Below are 16021 nucleotides of genomic sequence, written 5' to 3' on the forward strand. Positions count from 1 at the left end.
TTGCTTATTAACAATAACATTAAAACTGTTGTACCAAACAGTGTTAAAAAACGACGATAAAAACCAAAAACGAACAATCAAAGTATTATTAAAGAGGAGTCAAGTTGGTGTGTTCCAAATCCATCTTAATGCATTTCATGTCTTTTTTTGCACAATTGTTTTGTTTCTTTTGTTTCGCACGGAAATTCTTTTCTTCTTCATCGTCAGAAAACTCTGGATCATCGTCATCACCGTCAGTACCTTTTCGTGATATTGTGTTGACATCAATGAAGTGTGTCTGCACCTTTTGGACGTAGACCTCTGTACCTATGGGAATGGGTTCTTTGACCGCATACAAAGGGGCAACGACTTGACCAAAAATATCAGCAACAACACCTATTTGTTGGCCTTCTTTGTTGAAGAGTGGAGTATTAATGTCGACAATATCGTCTCCACCTTTAACAATTGTATTTCCCTCCGAATAGTTTACAACAACACCGAGACGTTCGCTTGTCGTGTTTTGTGTTGGAGTATCTACAACCGTTGTGTCTTCTTTTTTCGTTTTAGTTGCTGTTGATACTTGTGCTGGTGGGAATAGGTTATCCGCGTAATTTGCAGGGACATTTTGGAGTGTATTTTGATTTGAAGATGTGTGTTGTGGTTCAACTTCCATACAACCAAAATATATTTTTATTGTAAAATAGGGTTTTCTAGGTTAAACATTCGCTTGTGGGATTTTGGTTGGTTTTTTTTAATGACTGATATCTTTATCATATAAGTTGGCATTTACATTTAAAAATTAATTATATTTATTTAACCTTTTTAAATGAAAGGTATAAAAAGTTTGATGTGAGTCAAAAAAAGATTTTGTAATATCGAGAAATTTCAACAAAAATACGTTGTTTCATCCAAAGTTCAAGTTCTCAAAACCGGGATATTTGATATTTATTCTTTGTTAATCCCACTTTTTTGATGTGTATTGAATTTTAAAAACTACAATTTTATTTAGTATAATTATATAAACTATTGAAAAATAAATAAAAAAAGAATAATCAAACTTTATGAGTTATGTTATGTAATAAATTAAAATTGCTTTCAGTTTATGTAAAAAACGGGCATTGAGTGAAATTTAAAAATAGTTGAAACAAATGAGTGGATTTTTAGCATGGTTTCCTGAAATATTTCATTATTATAGTCAAAAGGTACCAAATAAAGTTTACAGAGTGCTTAATGAAAATGTTTTTTAAATCGAAATAAAAGAAGATCTTTGATATGTTACAATTATAATTATTACATATAGTATATTACTATCTTAATACGACAAATTGTAGTTTAATTTATAATAAATTTGAAAATACAAAAAGATAAAAAAATTTTTTTTTTGACAAATAAACAATAATTAAAAATGAAAAACCAAACTTTTTTTTGATACCATCAAAAAGTTCCAAAAAAAGTGTTTTTGGGCACAAAAACGAGATTGTTGAAAACAATTGCCAAAAAATAGACACAATCGGGTTTTAATCTTAATAATGAAATAAGTGTTCAAAAAAACAAAAATCGCTCCTTTTGAAAACAACAAAAATTGCAACCAAAAATTGAAGATCAGAATAAAATATAGTTTATTTCAAATATAATTAAGCAATAGTAAAACAACCACAAAAGTGTACGAATAAAAGAATTTATTCTCAAAGAATTCCTCTTTGAAATTGTATATGAGATTATAGTAAAATATACAACAACATGAAGTTGTTCGTATATTGTCCAAAAAAAAGAACCTCAAAAAAGATCTCTATGAAAAAAACACCTCTATTAACTCTCTAATAAGTAATGACAAAGTCCTACATCTTTGGGAAATTGTCCTAAAAACAATTTAAATGAAGCAATTCAAGAGAAGTCACACCATCAAATTTGACAAAAAAATTGAAAAAAATACTCTAAAAGGAGGGTTTCAAACTTTCTATTCACACTTCACATCATGGAAGGACAAGAAACCCAACCACCAATGCAAGAACCTCAAATGAACCAACCACCTATGGGTGTCGACCCAAACATGCAACAAATGGGACAGCCACCAATGCAACAAAATCCCCCTATGGTAATGGATCCTAATATGCAACAGATGCAACAACCACCAATGCAGCCAATGCAACCGATGGGTATGGATCCTAATATGCAACAATCTATGACACAACAAAGTCAACCAATTGTTTACCAACAACCACAAGGCACTCCAGTTCAACCACAAGTTGTTCAAGCCTCACAACAACCAACTGTCTTCACAAAGGTTTCACAACAGGCGTTCTGCCCAACTTGCAATAAATTAGTGACGACAAAAGTTGCACATAATATGTCTGCTTTGGGGTGTTTGTTGTGCTGTTTGTTCACTTGGATGGGGTGCTGCTGCATTGGTCTCATATTCTGCTGCATTCCAACGTTCGCTGATACCGTACATACGTGCCCAACTTGCCATAATAAACTCGGGACTTGCGCCGCGAAGTAATTTACTGTCTTCTTTTTTCTTGTTATTGTCGAATACATCTAAACTCATGTCCCCACAGAAAAGATTCGTTATGTGTTTTGACAAATGTTTTCAAATCACTTTATATTTGTTTGAATGGATTTTGATGGTTTGTTTCTTTTTATTGTATTCTAGAAATAGGTGTTTCTTTTCGATAAAATATGCTTTGAAACTTTATGTTCTGCAATGACATCTATTTACATATCTCTGATACAAAATAATTATTTAATGTTTTGCTTCTTTTAAATGATATTGATCTTTTACATTAAAATATGTAAAATAAACATTTTTTGTGAATTTACCCGATTTGTGGATGATTGACTATCTGTTCAACTACAAACATACGAAAAATTTTAAAAATAATATTATTGACAAAAGTTTGTATTTTACTATTGTATATATCGGCACTTAAAAAGTTAAACTATAATTACAATTGCTAATTAAATAGAAGTTTTTAACTATAATTATTATAGAATAAAACATAATATAAAATTATAGTTGTTGAAGTAATTAATATATATACTAATATATTAATTATATTTTTTATATAATTCATAACCATTAATTACTAGTTAAATATATTATACCAACTTATATGTAATCCTAATATATATAATAATACATTTAACCAAAAATTATAATACAAAAAATGTGATAACCATAATCAAATAACTGAATTATAATTCTTTTATTAAAAACATTACTATAAAAGAAGAAACTGTAAAAAACAGAAAAATGAGCGAGAAAGACCACCTCGAGACTGAAAAAGAAGCCGCAATATTACAAGCGGATGAGTTCACGAAAACCATTGAAGTTGATATGTCCAAAATAGACGAGCGAATTGACACGACACGAATGAAACAACAAAGTTACAAGGCACTTCAAGTTCATATTAACTCGATACGTTCTGCAGACAAACAGCTACTTGTGAATATTGGGAATGGTATTCACGTCAAAGCAGATATAAAGAAACGTGAGATGTTACTAGTTGGTATTGGCTTAGGTTTTTATTTGGAGTCTTCCTTAGAAGAAGCCCAAGAGATCTCTCGTCTTCAAATCAACCGCCTTGAACACGAGATCCAAGTTGATTTATTTGAGTTAGCGAAGCGTAAGGCGTCATTAGCTTTGACGAGTCAAGGCCGGGAAATTCTCCAACAAACAACGATTGACTGATTTTTTGGTATTCAAAATGTTATTTCCTTTTTTGAAAAACATTTGAAAAACATTTATTTACATTAATCGAATCGAATGATATCAGCGACCCCGCGGAGTTGGTCGAGGGTCAATTTCTTCAAGTCGATTTCGGCGTCGTCCTCCCACATCTTTGGATTCAAATATTTGATGATTTTGGAGAGTGTTTGTTGGTTAACGGTAGTGAGGGTTTTGATGATGAAATTGATCCAATAGTCGCGCTCCTTCTTGCCGTTACAGTCGGTGCATCCCAACAAGTCGTCGATCGAAGAGTTGTTTTCTTGTTGCATTCGTTTTAAAGTGTTCACAAAGAAGTGGAAGACACGTTTGATGTATTCTTCCGACGCTTTTTGATCGTTTCGTATTGCTTCGAAGTGCTCTTCAAACACCGGTAACTTCGCGCCATTCACAACTTTAAGGACAAAAGCCTCTTCTTTAGTCAAATACTTGTGCTCCATCAAGGTGTAATGAATCAATACTAAGTCTTTAAACACTTTGTACTTGTCGTCAGTGGACACCCGCGTACTATAGAAGTATCGGTATAACTGCGAGTTGATCAAATAATACTCGAAAAACTCCGAGTCAACTACTATGGGAGATATCTCTAACCCACCAAATAACGGAGCAAGTCGGGGGACAAATTTGATAAAGGCGTTGATGTGTGGATTGCGCTCGTCTGCTGTTACACTCATTTCAATTCAAAGATTGGACAAGTGAGAATCTATTTATACCAAAGATTTGTTTGTTGGAACATCGTTGATTTTACTATTGTGTATGGTAAATTTTATTTGTTTTTTAGAATCTGTTTGTAAATCAAAACACTTCAAGCATATGATCAGCTAGTTTATGGCGCGATTATGGATTGATTTTGACTCTTTCTTTTCGCCAAAAAGCAGAGAGATTGTCAATTGATTATTTTTCCCAAAATTGATTATTCAAAATACAATAAGTAAAAATTACAATAAAATTATAATAAATATACAATAAAAAAATGGTAGCAAGTAAATTTAAGAAAATGTATAAAGTTTTTCTTTTTAAAGAAATTATTTCAAAAAGTTGTTAATAAATAATATATAACTATTCTTATTTTAATAATAAAATTCAATAAGAAAAAACTTAAAGATTTTCGGGTTATGTTTACTAATTTTAATTTTATTGCAAATATCTTTAAAATATTACAAATTAATTTATATAATATAAATTTTAATAATTGTAATTATAAATACAAATACAAGTAAATTTGTTACATTTTTTCGTAGTTAGACCAAAAAACCATTGAATTAATTATTAATTATTATTTCAACTAAAATTAATAGTTTACTTAAAACTTTAATCTAACCATTGTTTAATTAAAAAACTTTTGTTCTTTCTAAAATAACTTAAACTATGTTGGAATTAAAAAAAACCAAAAAGATTAACTATTATCAAATTGCTCTGATTTACGCAAAACTCAAACAAGCGACGCTCCTCCATCGACCAAAAGTGCAACTCCTGTGATAAAAGACGCCTTTGAACTTCCAAGGAATAAGACAGCGTTTGCTATTTCTTCGACTTCTCCGACCCTTTTCAAAGGGATTTCAATCGACTCATGCAGTTGTTGAACGAGTTGTGGTCTAATAATAGGGTTGTGAATATGTTCCGGCCCAAATCTCATCGCCAATTGTTCGTCGCTAGTCCATCTAAGCACGAAAGTGTCTCCTGGACACACTGCATTAACCCTAACTGCTGGTGCGTATTCAAGTGCCATCATCTTAGTGATGTGGACTACTGATGCTTTGGAATCGCTATATCCAAAGTACTCCTTATTTGCTTTAATAGAAACGTCACTCCCAATGTTAACAACACAGCCTTTGCTGAGTTCTAATAATGAATGAAACTTCTTAGTCATCAGCCAAACGGTCTTCACATTCGTTTGATAGATCTCATCAAACTGCTCTTCTGTTAATGATTCGCATGTCTGATATATCACTTTACCAGCGTTATTTACTAACAAGTCAAGGCGATGATACTTCTCTGTTATTTGTTTGACCAACTCGTCGTATTTTTTAAACTCAAGTAAGTCGAATTCGATGTATTCTATCTGACCAGAAGCTTTGGCGGTGATATCGGCAACTATATGCTCACCTAATTCTTTGCGACGTCCGATAAAAATCACTCGACACTTCTCGTTGATGAGCTGTCGAACACACTCCTCACCAATCCCACTTGTCCCACCCGTCACCAGTGCTACCTTCCCTTCAAAACTCATTTTGGATTTTTCAGATTGAGGTCTTCGATTACAATCTTGTCCAATTTTGTGTGTATTTTTATTAAAGAAAAAAAAACTGGAAGTGAGACTCGAAATTGCCTAAGATATTTCTTAGCCAAATAATGCCTCTTTGCCACATTAAAATACCAAAGAAGTGAATTAATAAATGTAAACCAAAGAGTACGCAACAGTCCACATGAAGATGAATGACTATTTGTTAGTGTTTGAATTGCTTATAACCACTCTATTATTATACCCCAACATTTCAACAACCAAACCATAATAAAAGGGAAAAAAGCCTCAGTAAGGACAACATAGGAACCCTCGAACCACTCTTTTGTGTTAGGAAGAACACGAATAAACAATAAGCCCGATATTATCAAATACATCACTGCCATTAAAATGAACCCGTGAATGTGGACTAACCCTAATGCACCACTCACAATTCCACATGCACATGCTGTTATCACTTTACTGTCTTGTATCGCGTCTATGTTTTTTTGGACAATTTGTGACGATATTGCAGTCACCTCGTGTGGCATTGTATGAGATTTACGAGTTTCTTTTCTTACTCAAATTAATAGATACTTAAACTATAAAACCACAAATCAACAGAATTTGATTCTTTCGAATAGTAAATTAAACTATTTAAACAACTCATATGAAATCAAGCCCAATTTTGGTGTAGAGTTCGGTCAGGCGCTTTGTAGTGTTGACCATGAAGGGATGTTTGTCGAACTCTTCCCACGATATTCTGTCGTCTTCTTTAAAGACGATCATTTTATTGATGAGGTCGATGACGTCTTTATTTTCAATGTCTTTTGTGATCTTGTCCGAGTACGACAACTTCTCGGAAGAGCTATATTGCGTTCTAAGTTCTTCGACGTTATTTGGATTGAATGGGTAGTTTCCATTCAGTAAGAAATAGAGTACAACGCCAAGACTATACAAGTCACTCTTTGCACTGTATGGTTGTCGAAATATAATTTCTGGCGCACAGAACATAGGAGCGCCAGCTACAGACTCCATCTCTTCTGCAATACTTCTGGACCACCCAAAGTCGATCATCTTCACAAAAAGAAAGGGGTCTGTCTGCGACACCAAAAAGTTGTCTAATTTAATGTCTCTGTGGATGATACCTTTCTCAAAATAAAGATAGCGACAAGCAGATGCTATTTGGCCAAAGATCGTTTGGACTGTTTCTAATGGAAGACGGTCGCCTTCAGGACACAGACACTTCACAAAAGACTCCAAATTCCCGTTTTGACAGTATTCAAGGCAAATGTACCCATGTGGGAAATCACAGTTAAAGAGAGGGTTAGTCGCGCCTCCAATAGAAACGTTTAATTCAGTGAAGCCAAAGCACTCGATGATGTTTGGATGGTGACAGAGTCGCATGATCTGCGCTTCCTTTTTAAGTTGTAAAGTCTTCTCCTTCTTACTCTCTTTAATTGCAAACACCTTCTTGTCCGACTTGCGTTGTGCTTTCATTACTATACCAAAGACACCTTGCCCTAATAACGACTTGTCTTGTTCAAAGGCATCAAATGAAAATGGAGGGACGTTTGTAAGAGTCAAACATTGCGTCACAAAATCGTTGTCGCCGAGGATCTCCTTCACACTCTCGTTGTTGCGGATCTTTGTGATCAAATTTTCCATCTTCCCTTTCTCGGAGATCTTCTCAAGTAAATTGGCGATCACCACATTATAAGGATCAAACGTCAAGTTTCCGAAAACAAGTGGAACGATGAACGCAAGTGGCGTCACTGAAATTTGTGTGAACGGCGAACCAACGTTTTTCATCAGCGCTAATGACAAGTCCTCTTCACTTAACAGAAATTTCATCGTTTCAAAAGTTTCATCTTTTTGAAGTTGCGAGAGAGCCGTGTACATATTCAATAAGTCGACAACATGAGACATCTTCTCATCTGTAAAGACTTTATTGGTCGAGTAGTAGTTGCCTATACTTTGCTTAATAGGAACATCACAGAAGATGTAGAGTGTTTGGTCACTGTTTTGGACTATTACATTGGTTACTACAAACATGTTACTCATTTCACTTGTTATTTGTTTCAACGACAGTGCTACCTTCTTGACTTCCTCTTTTGTCTCAGGAGTTAGACTCTTGAGTGGGACAGCAATCTGTAACTTCTGTTTGTGAGCTACACCAGAGAAGACAGTAACCTTCACGTATACTCGTCGACACTCTATAAACCCCTTTTGGAAGAAAACTGTTGGGTCTACACGGGAGACAAGACGCTTGTATGTGTTCATCGTATTTCTTTCTGCTTTTTGAAGTTTTTCTTTGTGTTTTTGAGGTAATTCTTTATTAATAAATCGTAGAGAACTGCTAAACTGTTACCATCTTTTGGTCAGCTTGAGAAAAAAGCAGTCGAATTTTATGTTGTAAAACTGCAAAAAAGATCTTCGTGTCGTAATAAGTTATTTATTCGATATAAATCACAGACAAGTATTTATACCATTAATAAACCATTATATAATTATAAAATAATTCCAATAAAATAATATCATTTTTAATGGTAAATTTTAAGTATAACAAACTAAAATGTATGGTACAACAAAAATGATGATAAAGCAAACTAAATTGGAACTCCAAAAATGAATGTCTCAAGTTTTTCTGTTTCTGATGGTTATTGTTTTTTAATAGTTTATACTAATATATTTATTAATAGATAATAATTACTAATTATTACTAATAGTATTAATTTTATTTAATTATAATTAGAATTAAATAAACTGTTATATAAGAAGTATAGACGGGCTTTTTTTACTAATAATTAATAACAATATATTATTTTTTTCTAATAAATTTAATAAAGACAAATAAGGAGGTGTTAAACAAAGAAAGTCACAAAAGTACAACAAAAAACGAGTTGAACAGAATGAAAAAGTATCTTAGTCATCATCCTCGTCTCTAGAATCTTCCAAATCCTCTTCAAGGTTGTCAGATGGGATGTACAACAGCTTTTTAGCTTCCATACTCTTTGCCACATCGAAAGGAGTTTGTCCCTTGTTGTTCTTGATAGTGACATCTGCCCCAAGTGAAATGAGTTTTGAGATGGTTTGGAGTTTATCCTTCCAAGCAGCTTTGTGGAGTGGTGTTTCACCTTCTTTGTCTTGGACGTTGACGTTTCCACCATAGTTATAAAGTGTTTGGATGGTGTTTGGATATCCGGAATGGGCTGCCCAGTGCATTGATGACTGTCCCAAAGAATCGACTTTATTGATGTCAATTGACTTTGTCTTGTCATCCATATACTCTTTAATCAACTCATCTTCGCCGGCTTTAGCAGCAGCAATAAGTCTTGATGGCTTGGTGAAGGTCGCCTTCGGGTCTTTTTCTTTTTTTGCAGCACGTTTTGCTGGGACTGGTGGCTGGCTCATTACAGTTTTATTTCAAGTTCTTAGTTCAAAGATCTCAGGTATAAGTTATTGAGTTGTTTGATTGAAAGGATAAGTCGGTCAATTCTCTGGGAATTTTACGACTTAATTTCTGTTTTTTGTTCAAAGTTTTTGGAATGTTTCAGTGTTATTCTTTTTAATGGTGGTAATACTCCCGCTGATATAGAGGACAATTCGCTTTATTAGAAGTTAACTTAAATATTAAGTTAAATGTTTAATTTATATTAAATTAAATAATAGTTTGAGGTTTTCTATTTTTTTTACATTTTAAGATTTTTTTAATAAACAATATACAGTCGATACTCTATCGGATTGGAATAATGGGAAAATGGTTTTTCCCAAGGATTGGAAAATAAAAAGAAAATTTTATACTAATTATACGGGTTTTATTTATAAAATCGGATTGGAACAAGTTTTGATTGGATAAAAAACCAAATCCGATAGAAGTCCAATCCGATAGAGTATCGACTGTATTACACTAACTTAATATTATTAGTATTATATTAAATTTGTATTAATTATAATATAATATAATATATAATATATTTAATTATAAATATATTTAGTTATTAATTAACTGTTTGTTATATAAAATGGTTAATAAACTATTTATGATGTTTATGTTTATAATAAATATTTTATATTTAAAATAATTGGAATAGAAGAATATTGTTATAGCATCATAATAATTATTTAATAATAAAATTATAAACCATATATATAATAATAAACAACCATTTTAGTCATTATTTATTACCAAATGAAAGAATTCTTTTTTAGCACGCTTTTAATAGTAATAATATTTTTTATAGTACATTTTGAGAGTAAAAAGTTTCAACAAAAAGAAGTTTATTAGCTGAAAACCCCGATTATTTGCACATTCAAAAAGTTTGCAAATGAAACATGAGCTTCTTTGCTTCGACACTGAAACCACTCTCCTCGAAATTCTTCCTTGTCCAAAAAAATTAAAAAGAAACTCCAAACACCCCAAAAAGCTATGAATAAGTGGCTATCTTATTTAATGTTTCCCTTTGACAATTTATTTCGTCAGCTCCTCGTTGCTTTTCTCTACAACACATCGTGCTACTTTTATTGGATTGTGGTCCCTTTACTATTTAATGAACAAGGCGCTTCAGCCCTAATGCTAGCCCTTCTCCAAACAGTCTGTTTTGTTATATATGGTGGGTTAGCACCTTTTGGTGGGAAGATAGCAGATTACGTGAGTCCTTTCATTATGATTAGAATCTCGATGGTAATGCTGACAATAGCTGAAGTCTTAGTAGCTATATGGCAAGATTCCATTGTCGCAATTTATTTCTCCTGTGCTTTTTGGGCGTTTTCTGCTTTAACTTTTTGGCCCTCTGCGGTAGGTAACGTTGGAAAGGAAGCTGGCGAAGGCAAAGAAGTACGCAATTCGGGGTTATTTGCAGTCTGTTGGTTTGTTTTTATTTATTATTTATTATTAATTATTTATTATTAATTATTAATCATTTATTTTTTTAGTTAATAAAGCGACATAACAACCAGGTCCTTTGGGAAAGCAATTGGATATGCAGCAGGTGGGACATTAAAATCAGCACTGGGGTCAAGCAATTCGTTGTATATTGCAATAGGATTGAATGTATTAATAGCTATAGTATATCCATATAGACACGTCAAATGGTTGAGAGATGAGATTGAAGAGCAGAAAGAGAGTCAAAAGAAGGAGAAGTTAGACAAGAAAGAGAAAGTGAGTGGTGACAAGAATGAGATTGGAGATGTTGAGATTGAGTTGAAAGAGAAAGATGAGAAAAGTGAAGACAAAGAGAAGACGGACACAAACTTAAATATCATCGAAACTAAGAAACCCAAGTTAAAATGGAATGAAGAACAACTCAAAAACAAGACATATATCTATGTGGGGTATATTATGCAACTCGGTGTCTTCGGGACGTCCTGTGTCATTACAAACCAATACATCAAAATCGCAGACTATAAAAACATCGGAATTCCTTTTGGAAATCCACAAGACAATTTCGTCGCCTTCACATTTTTCGTACTCTACTCGGCACAAACCATCGCGTTCATCGTGATGAGTCTGACGGTTGCGTGGACGTATCACAGGTCACTTATTCTTGCTGCACAGGCGATGTTCTTACTCTTCTTAATTCTTCTTGTTGTCGTATTTAATCCATACGTCATTTTTGCTATCGCGTTCTTCGCTGGACTTGCCGCTGGATTTGGGTATCAGACGTCTACATATTACTCCTTACGAGCAAGTGAAAAGTCCAAAGGGTTGTTTGTCGGGATTAGTGAGAGTGTTGCTGCGCTTTCTAATGCGTTTTTGCCTTTAATTGCCGGACTTCTGTCTGATGGATTTAATGTGTTTGCACCCGTCTACTTCTGTGTAGTGACACTCTTACTGTGTTTGATTGCAAGTGAAGTCGTTTGTTATCTTTTCATTGTGTTTGTCGCGTTGTAATGAGCAGAACATTGATGAATAGGTGTATCACATCTTCTTCGGATATAACGAGAAACGACAAGCCAAGCGTTTCGATATGAATAACATCGACGTTGAACATGGAGGCGAACCAATCAAAGAAGTACCACAAGCAAAAACTCCCACTGACATTGTCATAACATCTGATGTACTCAGACAAAGCACATTACAAGAGTCCAAGTCCCCAATAGATGCCGTAATTGCATCTGATGTTATTAAGCATGAAGAAGGTAACACCTCCTCTAATTAGAATGAATTTTTATGTTAAGAACCCTAATTACACCAAACGAGTGATTTCTTTATAATTCTCAAGGTTTTGAGTGATAATACTTTGTGGGTAATATGGTGGTCTACCATGGATAAATGGCATCAAACACCCATTTGAATCAAATAACATATTGTTCTTCATTTTCACTTTATCACAATAGACACATCCACATTCGAGTCGATCGATTAGTTCATTCAAAAGTCCCGAGTGGAAGGCATACTCGACAACAGCTTGATCAGGCCCAAAGACTGCAATGTCACACTTATTATTGTTTTCCATTAAAGCCCATATCAACGTAAAGTACTTTAACATATACGTGGAACTACCCATTACTACACCAGCATTGATTATTACAGAGTCTTTTGTAAGGGGTGCCATACTAGGATAACATTGTCTATACCACTCAGTGTTCTTACTATCTTCTAGTAATTTGGTGCCGTCACACCCTTCCTTGAATACAACCAACTTCCCTAATGTTCCAATATATTGAAAGGGATCAATCTGAAAATAAACATCAGAAACATCACAGTGAAGAACACGATTGTACTTGAAGTTGTTTTTGATCAAAAAGTCTCTGTAGAGTTTAATGCGATAATTTGCAATGTACACATTTCCTTTTGTGAATGTTTCTATTTCAAGACCAAACGTCTGTTGCATTTCGTTGAAAAAAGAAACATGTTGAGTAAATAGGGTTTTCTCGACAAAAAGGTGGATAACACAAGTGGTGTATTGTCGAAGGTAAGAAATGGGAATAATAATACTTTTAAGGTCTACACGACCTTCATCTGCAAGAGCCAATAACGTGATGTCCTGTTTAGTTGATGGGTTTGTATACTTTTCCATGCACTTAACTGGGAACGTATAAGATGTACCAACACACAAAACCACAACTAGTGTTACAACTAACAACAATAAAACAATAAATTTGGTTTTTTTTATTGTATATTCCATTCTACAATTATTAAATATTTTCAATGTTCTACATTTTTATTTTTCAATAAAAAATATATGATGTTTTTGAATTGTTCGAATTATAATTAAGAACAATCCAAAATTGTTTTATTCCTTTCATAATAATTACTATTTCTTCTTAAACTAAGAAAAACTATTAAATAAACTAATTTATATAGTATTTTTAATAATAAATGAGTATAATTATAACAATTGAAATGGTGGGACAAAGAAGAACTTATAACTCTGTAGTGTTCATATAATATTGTTGTTTTACAATGGGAGCAAAACACTCGAAAAAGTCCCACGAACAACTAGCACCACAAGACGAGTTAAATAAACTGAAGATGCAGTTGTATACTGCTAAGATGCGGAACAGTAAAATTATATTAAGTGTGGATTACAGTGACTCGAATGTCGCTCAAGGTGGTCGAACATTTAACTGCCAAAACCTCCACAAAATCGACCCTACTATTCCAGTCTCTAATCCATACCAACGTGTTATTGATGCCATTGGAACATCAATAGAAGATTTGGACGTAAATAGGAACATCCCATTTTATGGCTTTGGCGACTCTTCTACACGTGACAAGACAACGTTTTCATTTCTCCCATCCGAGCAACCGACTAATGGCATTGCACATTGCTTGCAGCTTTATTCACAAGTCACACAAAGTATAGTCTTATCAAATCCATTAAGTTATTCCCCAATCATCATCAAGGCTATTGGAATCGTCAAGGCTACAAATCAACACCACATACTCTTCATAATCACTCCAGGCATTATAACGGATCTCACACGTACAAATAATGCTATTGTCGAAGCCTCTAAAGTTAGTCTTTCAATCGTTTTTGTAGCAATAGGTGATGGTCCATTCGATCAATTGGAGACGTTGAAATCGCACAGTCTAAAAGGGCAAAAATTTAAAAATGTCGAAGTTGTGAATTTTGAGGATGTTATCAAATTGCCACCAGAACAACAAGACCCAACGTTTGGCATATTGGTTCTTAAATCCATAAAAACACAATTCAACTATATGAAAAAACATAAACTCGTTTGATTATTTTGTAAAATTTGTGTTATACATTTTAATTACACTTTAATAACAAATTTAATAGAACATTTAATAGAACAAATTGTATAACATTTAAATGACAATTATAAAACAATTATAAAACAATTATAATAACATTTATAACAAGACTATCAATAACATTTTAATAACATGAAGAGCTTTTAATAATTTGAAATGGTGCATTTGCGATGCATTTTCTTAAGTGGAATATCGAAAGATAACTTCTTTTTTTTCTCTTTGTTCATGAACAAAGTTGTTGTATCGATTTTTGGTAAATTGATGTCTTCCTTTTGGATCTCAATAAGTGTTGTAGCAATACTCTCGCTTTTTGGCCGCAAAAAAGACCTGACTAGATGACTCTCTAATTCATTTTGATTGTGGTAGAGGTCAATAGTACTCTTCGAGAGTTTTTCACATTGGTTTTGGGCTGTTTTTCTCCACTGGAACAATTCGTCGATCTCTTGTTCTTTTTGAAGCTTGACATTGAACCCCTTCCAAATGCTTTCTGTCACTTTCTTCTGTGGACGATTTCTCGGAGTCAAGACAACAGATTTAGTTAATTTCTGAAGTTCTATATTCTTTGAGTCAAATGAAACGTTTTGGTACTGTGGGAAAAGTAATCCATTTGTTAAACAAGTGTCTCTGAAGAGCAATGGATAATATTCAATGAAAAATGTGCCAGTCAACACCTGCAAATGGATCTCCTCATATTTTGTTACGTTGTCCCCTCGTAAAACATTTGGAGCTACACACGTCGAAAGGTTCACTGAATTCATTTTGTGGACACTTTGATTATTGATTGTCAAATTGTAAAAGAAATTCATATAAAACGCTAGAACTTTGAGATTCTTTGGTGGCATCGAAAGTAACAAGAAGTGAAAGGTGTTTGCTGCAACCGCCAATGCATTTTGGTTGGTAAATTTCTCGGAATAATAAGTTGAGGCACATGCTAAAAACTTTGGGTACAACTCCCGTGGTATTATTGGGTCTGGTAAGTCCTTAAGAAATTGAGTCATCAAAGAAGTGACTGTGTGGACGTGTTTTGGTTCAAAAAGCAACTCGAGTGAAACACACTTATCCGCCTTTTTCTTGTAACTTTGCACCTTTTTGATATCGCCTGGAATTCTGAAGATGCCAGTAGTTTCATCTAATTTGTAAGAACAATGTTTATTTTATTTATAATATAATTTATAAGACAATATATAATACATTATTATTAAAGTGTAATTACACATTCAGAAAAATTATTACAAATACACAAACTTTGTAGAATAAATGTCGCACATTCAGTCAAAAACCTTGGGATATCATTCTCTAAATATATCGATCTGATCTTTTCTATACTAACTCCAAACACCTTTTCTAAACATCAGCATTACCACATCAATGGCGAAAACAAACGGGTGTGGAAAAGACTAAGCATATTGAGTTTTAAAGATCGCGACACTGTCGTTGTTTTTGATTATGCAAAACACGTTTATTTATATACAGTTGGACAATTTGAGGTTTGAACTATACTTACCAATAAAAATACTATATAGTATAATTAATTCCATCATTTTTTTAATTCGTTTTTTGGTATTTTCAACCTTTTGTGTACTGTGATTGAAACACCGAAAATTTTAAAGTAAGATTATGTAAAACTCGTTTTTGATAGTTTTATATAATAAATTAATAGTTCAATTGAAACAATGATAAATCGAAAAAGCCATTACAAACACAAAAACATATTTATTTTTTCAATATTTAAAATGTTACTAATTTGTTAAATAGTATGTGTAATTATATATAATATTTTATTAATTTAAAAAATATTTTATAGTGTTGAATTTTTATATTATTTCGAGTATTTTCTTATCTTAACTTGTGCTTTTTTTGTAAAAATCAA

At 33.1% G+C, this 16021-nt stretch overlaps 12 protein-coding genes across 12 annotated transcripts; 4 read left to right on the top strand and 8 right to left on the bottom strand.

Annotated features, from left to right (window-relative positions):
- Positions 1–88: 88 nt before the first annotated feature.
- Positions 89–652, bottom strand: EIN_056320 (hypothetical protein; the record flags this gene model as incomplete). Its single annotated transcript, XM_004259980.1, has 1 exon — positions 89–652. One exon carries the CDS (start codon positions 650–652, stop codon positions 89–91), a length of 564 nt encoding a protein of 187 aa, XP_004260028.1.
- Positions 653–1954: 1302 nt separating this feature from the next.
- Positions 1955–2479, top strand: EIN_056330 (lipopolysaccharide-induced transcription factor regulating tumor necrosis factor alpha, putative; the record flags this gene model as incomplete). The annotated part of the gene is made up of 1 exon (XM_004259981.1): positions 1955–2479. One exon carries the CDS (start codon positions 1955–1957, stop codon positions 2477–2479), a length of 525 nt encoding a protein of 174 aa, XP_004260029.1.
- A 753-nt stretch (positions 2480–3232) lies between these two features.
- On the top strand, positions 3233–3670 carry EIN_056340 (hypothetical protein; the record flags this gene model as incomplete). Its single annotated transcript, XM_004259982.1, has 1 exon — positions 3233–3670. The coding sequence occupies one exon, from the start codon at positions 3233–3235 to the stop codon at positions 3668–3670; it is 438 nt and encodes a 145-aa protein (XP_004260030.1).
- A 62-nt stretch (positions 3671–3732) lies between these two features.
- Positions 3733–4380, bottom strand: EIN_056350 (hypothetical protein; the record flags this gene model as incomplete). Its single annotated transcript, XM_004259983.1, has 1 exon — positions 3733–4380. One exon carries the CDS (start codon positions 4378–4380, stop codon positions 3733–3735), a length of 648 nt encoding a protein of 215 aa, XP_004260031.1.
- A 758-nt stretch (positions 4381–5138) lies between these two features.
- Positions 5139–5936, bottom strand: EIN_056360 (hypothetical protein; the record flags this gene model as incomplete). Its single annotated transcript, XM_004259984.1, has 1 exon — positions 5139–5936. One exon carries the CDS (start codon positions 5934–5936, stop codon positions 5139–5141), a length of 798 nt encoding a protein of 265 aa, XP_004260032.1.
- A 159-nt stretch (positions 5937–6095) lies between these two features.
- On the bottom strand, positions 6096–6478 carry EIN_056370 (hypothetical protein; the record flags this gene model as incomplete). Its single annotated transcript, XM_004259985.1, has 2 exons — positions 6096–6146; positions 6215–6478. The coding sequence occupies 2 exons, from the start codon at positions 6476–6478 to the stop codon at positions 6096–6098; spliced, it is 315 nt and encodes a 104-aa protein (XP_004260033.1).
- A 115-nt stretch (positions 6479–6593) lies between these two features.
- EIN_056380 (serine/threonine protein kinase 17A, putative) lies at positions 6594–8210 on the bottom strand (the record flags this gene model as incomplete). The annotated part of the gene is made up of 1 exon (XM_004259986.1): positions 6594–8210. The coding sequence occupies one exon, from the start codon at positions 8208–8210 to the stop codon at positions 6594–6596; it is 1617 nt and encodes a 538-aa protein (XP_004260034.1).
- Positions 8211–8852: 642 nt separating this feature from the next.
- On the bottom strand, positions 8853–9341 carry EIN_056390 (osteoclast-stimulating factor, putative; the record flags this gene model as incomplete). Its single annotated transcript, XM_004259987.1, has 1 exon — positions 8853–9341. The coding sequence occupies one exon, from the start codon at positions 9339–9341 to the stop codon at positions 8853–8855; it is 489 nt and encodes a 162-aa protein (XP_004260035.1).
- A 1039-nt stretch (positions 9342–10380) lies between these two features.
- On the top strand, positions 10381–12088 carry EIN_056400 (hypothetical protein; the record flags this gene model as incomplete). Its single annotated transcript, XM_004259988.1, has 3 exons — positions 10381–10796; positions 10887–11784; positions 11843–12088. The coding sequence occupies 3 exons, from the start codon at positions 10381–10383 to the stop codon at positions 12086–12088; spliced, it is 1560 nt and encodes a 519-aa protein (XP_004260036.1).
- Positions 12089–12115: 27 nt separating this feature from the next.
- EIN_056410 (hypothetical protein) lies at positions 12116–12949 on the bottom strand (the record flags this gene model as incomplete). Its single annotated transcript, XM_004259989.1, has 1 exon — positions 12116–12949. The coding sequence occupies one exon, from the start codon at positions 12947–12949 to the stop codon at positions 12116–12118; it is 834 nt and encodes a 277-aa protein (XP_004260037.1).
- A 386-nt stretch (positions 12950–13335) lies between these two features.
- Positions 13336–14118, top strand: EIN_056420 (copine, putative; the record flags this gene model as incomplete). The annotated part of the gene is made up of 1 exon (XM_004259990.1): positions 13336–14118. One exon carries the CDS (start codon positions 13336–13338, stop codon positions 14116–14118), a length of 783 nt encoding a protein of 260 aa, XP_004260038.1.
- A 176-nt stretch (positions 14119–14294) lies between these two features.
- Positions 14295–15556, bottom strand: EIN_056430 (hypothetical protein; the record flags this gene model as incomplete). The annotated part of the gene is made up of 3 exons (XM_004259991.1): positions 14295–15280; positions 15397–15495; positions 15535–15556. 3 exons carry the CDS (start codon positions 15554–15556, stop codon positions 14295–14297), a joined length of 1107 nt encoding a protein of 368 aa, XP_004260039.1.
- Between the last annotated feature and the right edge of the window lie 465 nt (positions 15557–16021).

The sequence above is a fragment of the Entamoeba invadens genome (assembly GCF_000330505.1).
Source record: "Entamoeba invadens IP1 unplaced genomic scaffold scaff_1105074726711, whole genome shotgun sequence".
NCBI lineage: Eukaryota > Evosea > Mastigamoebida > Endamoebidae > Entamoeba > Entamoeba invadens.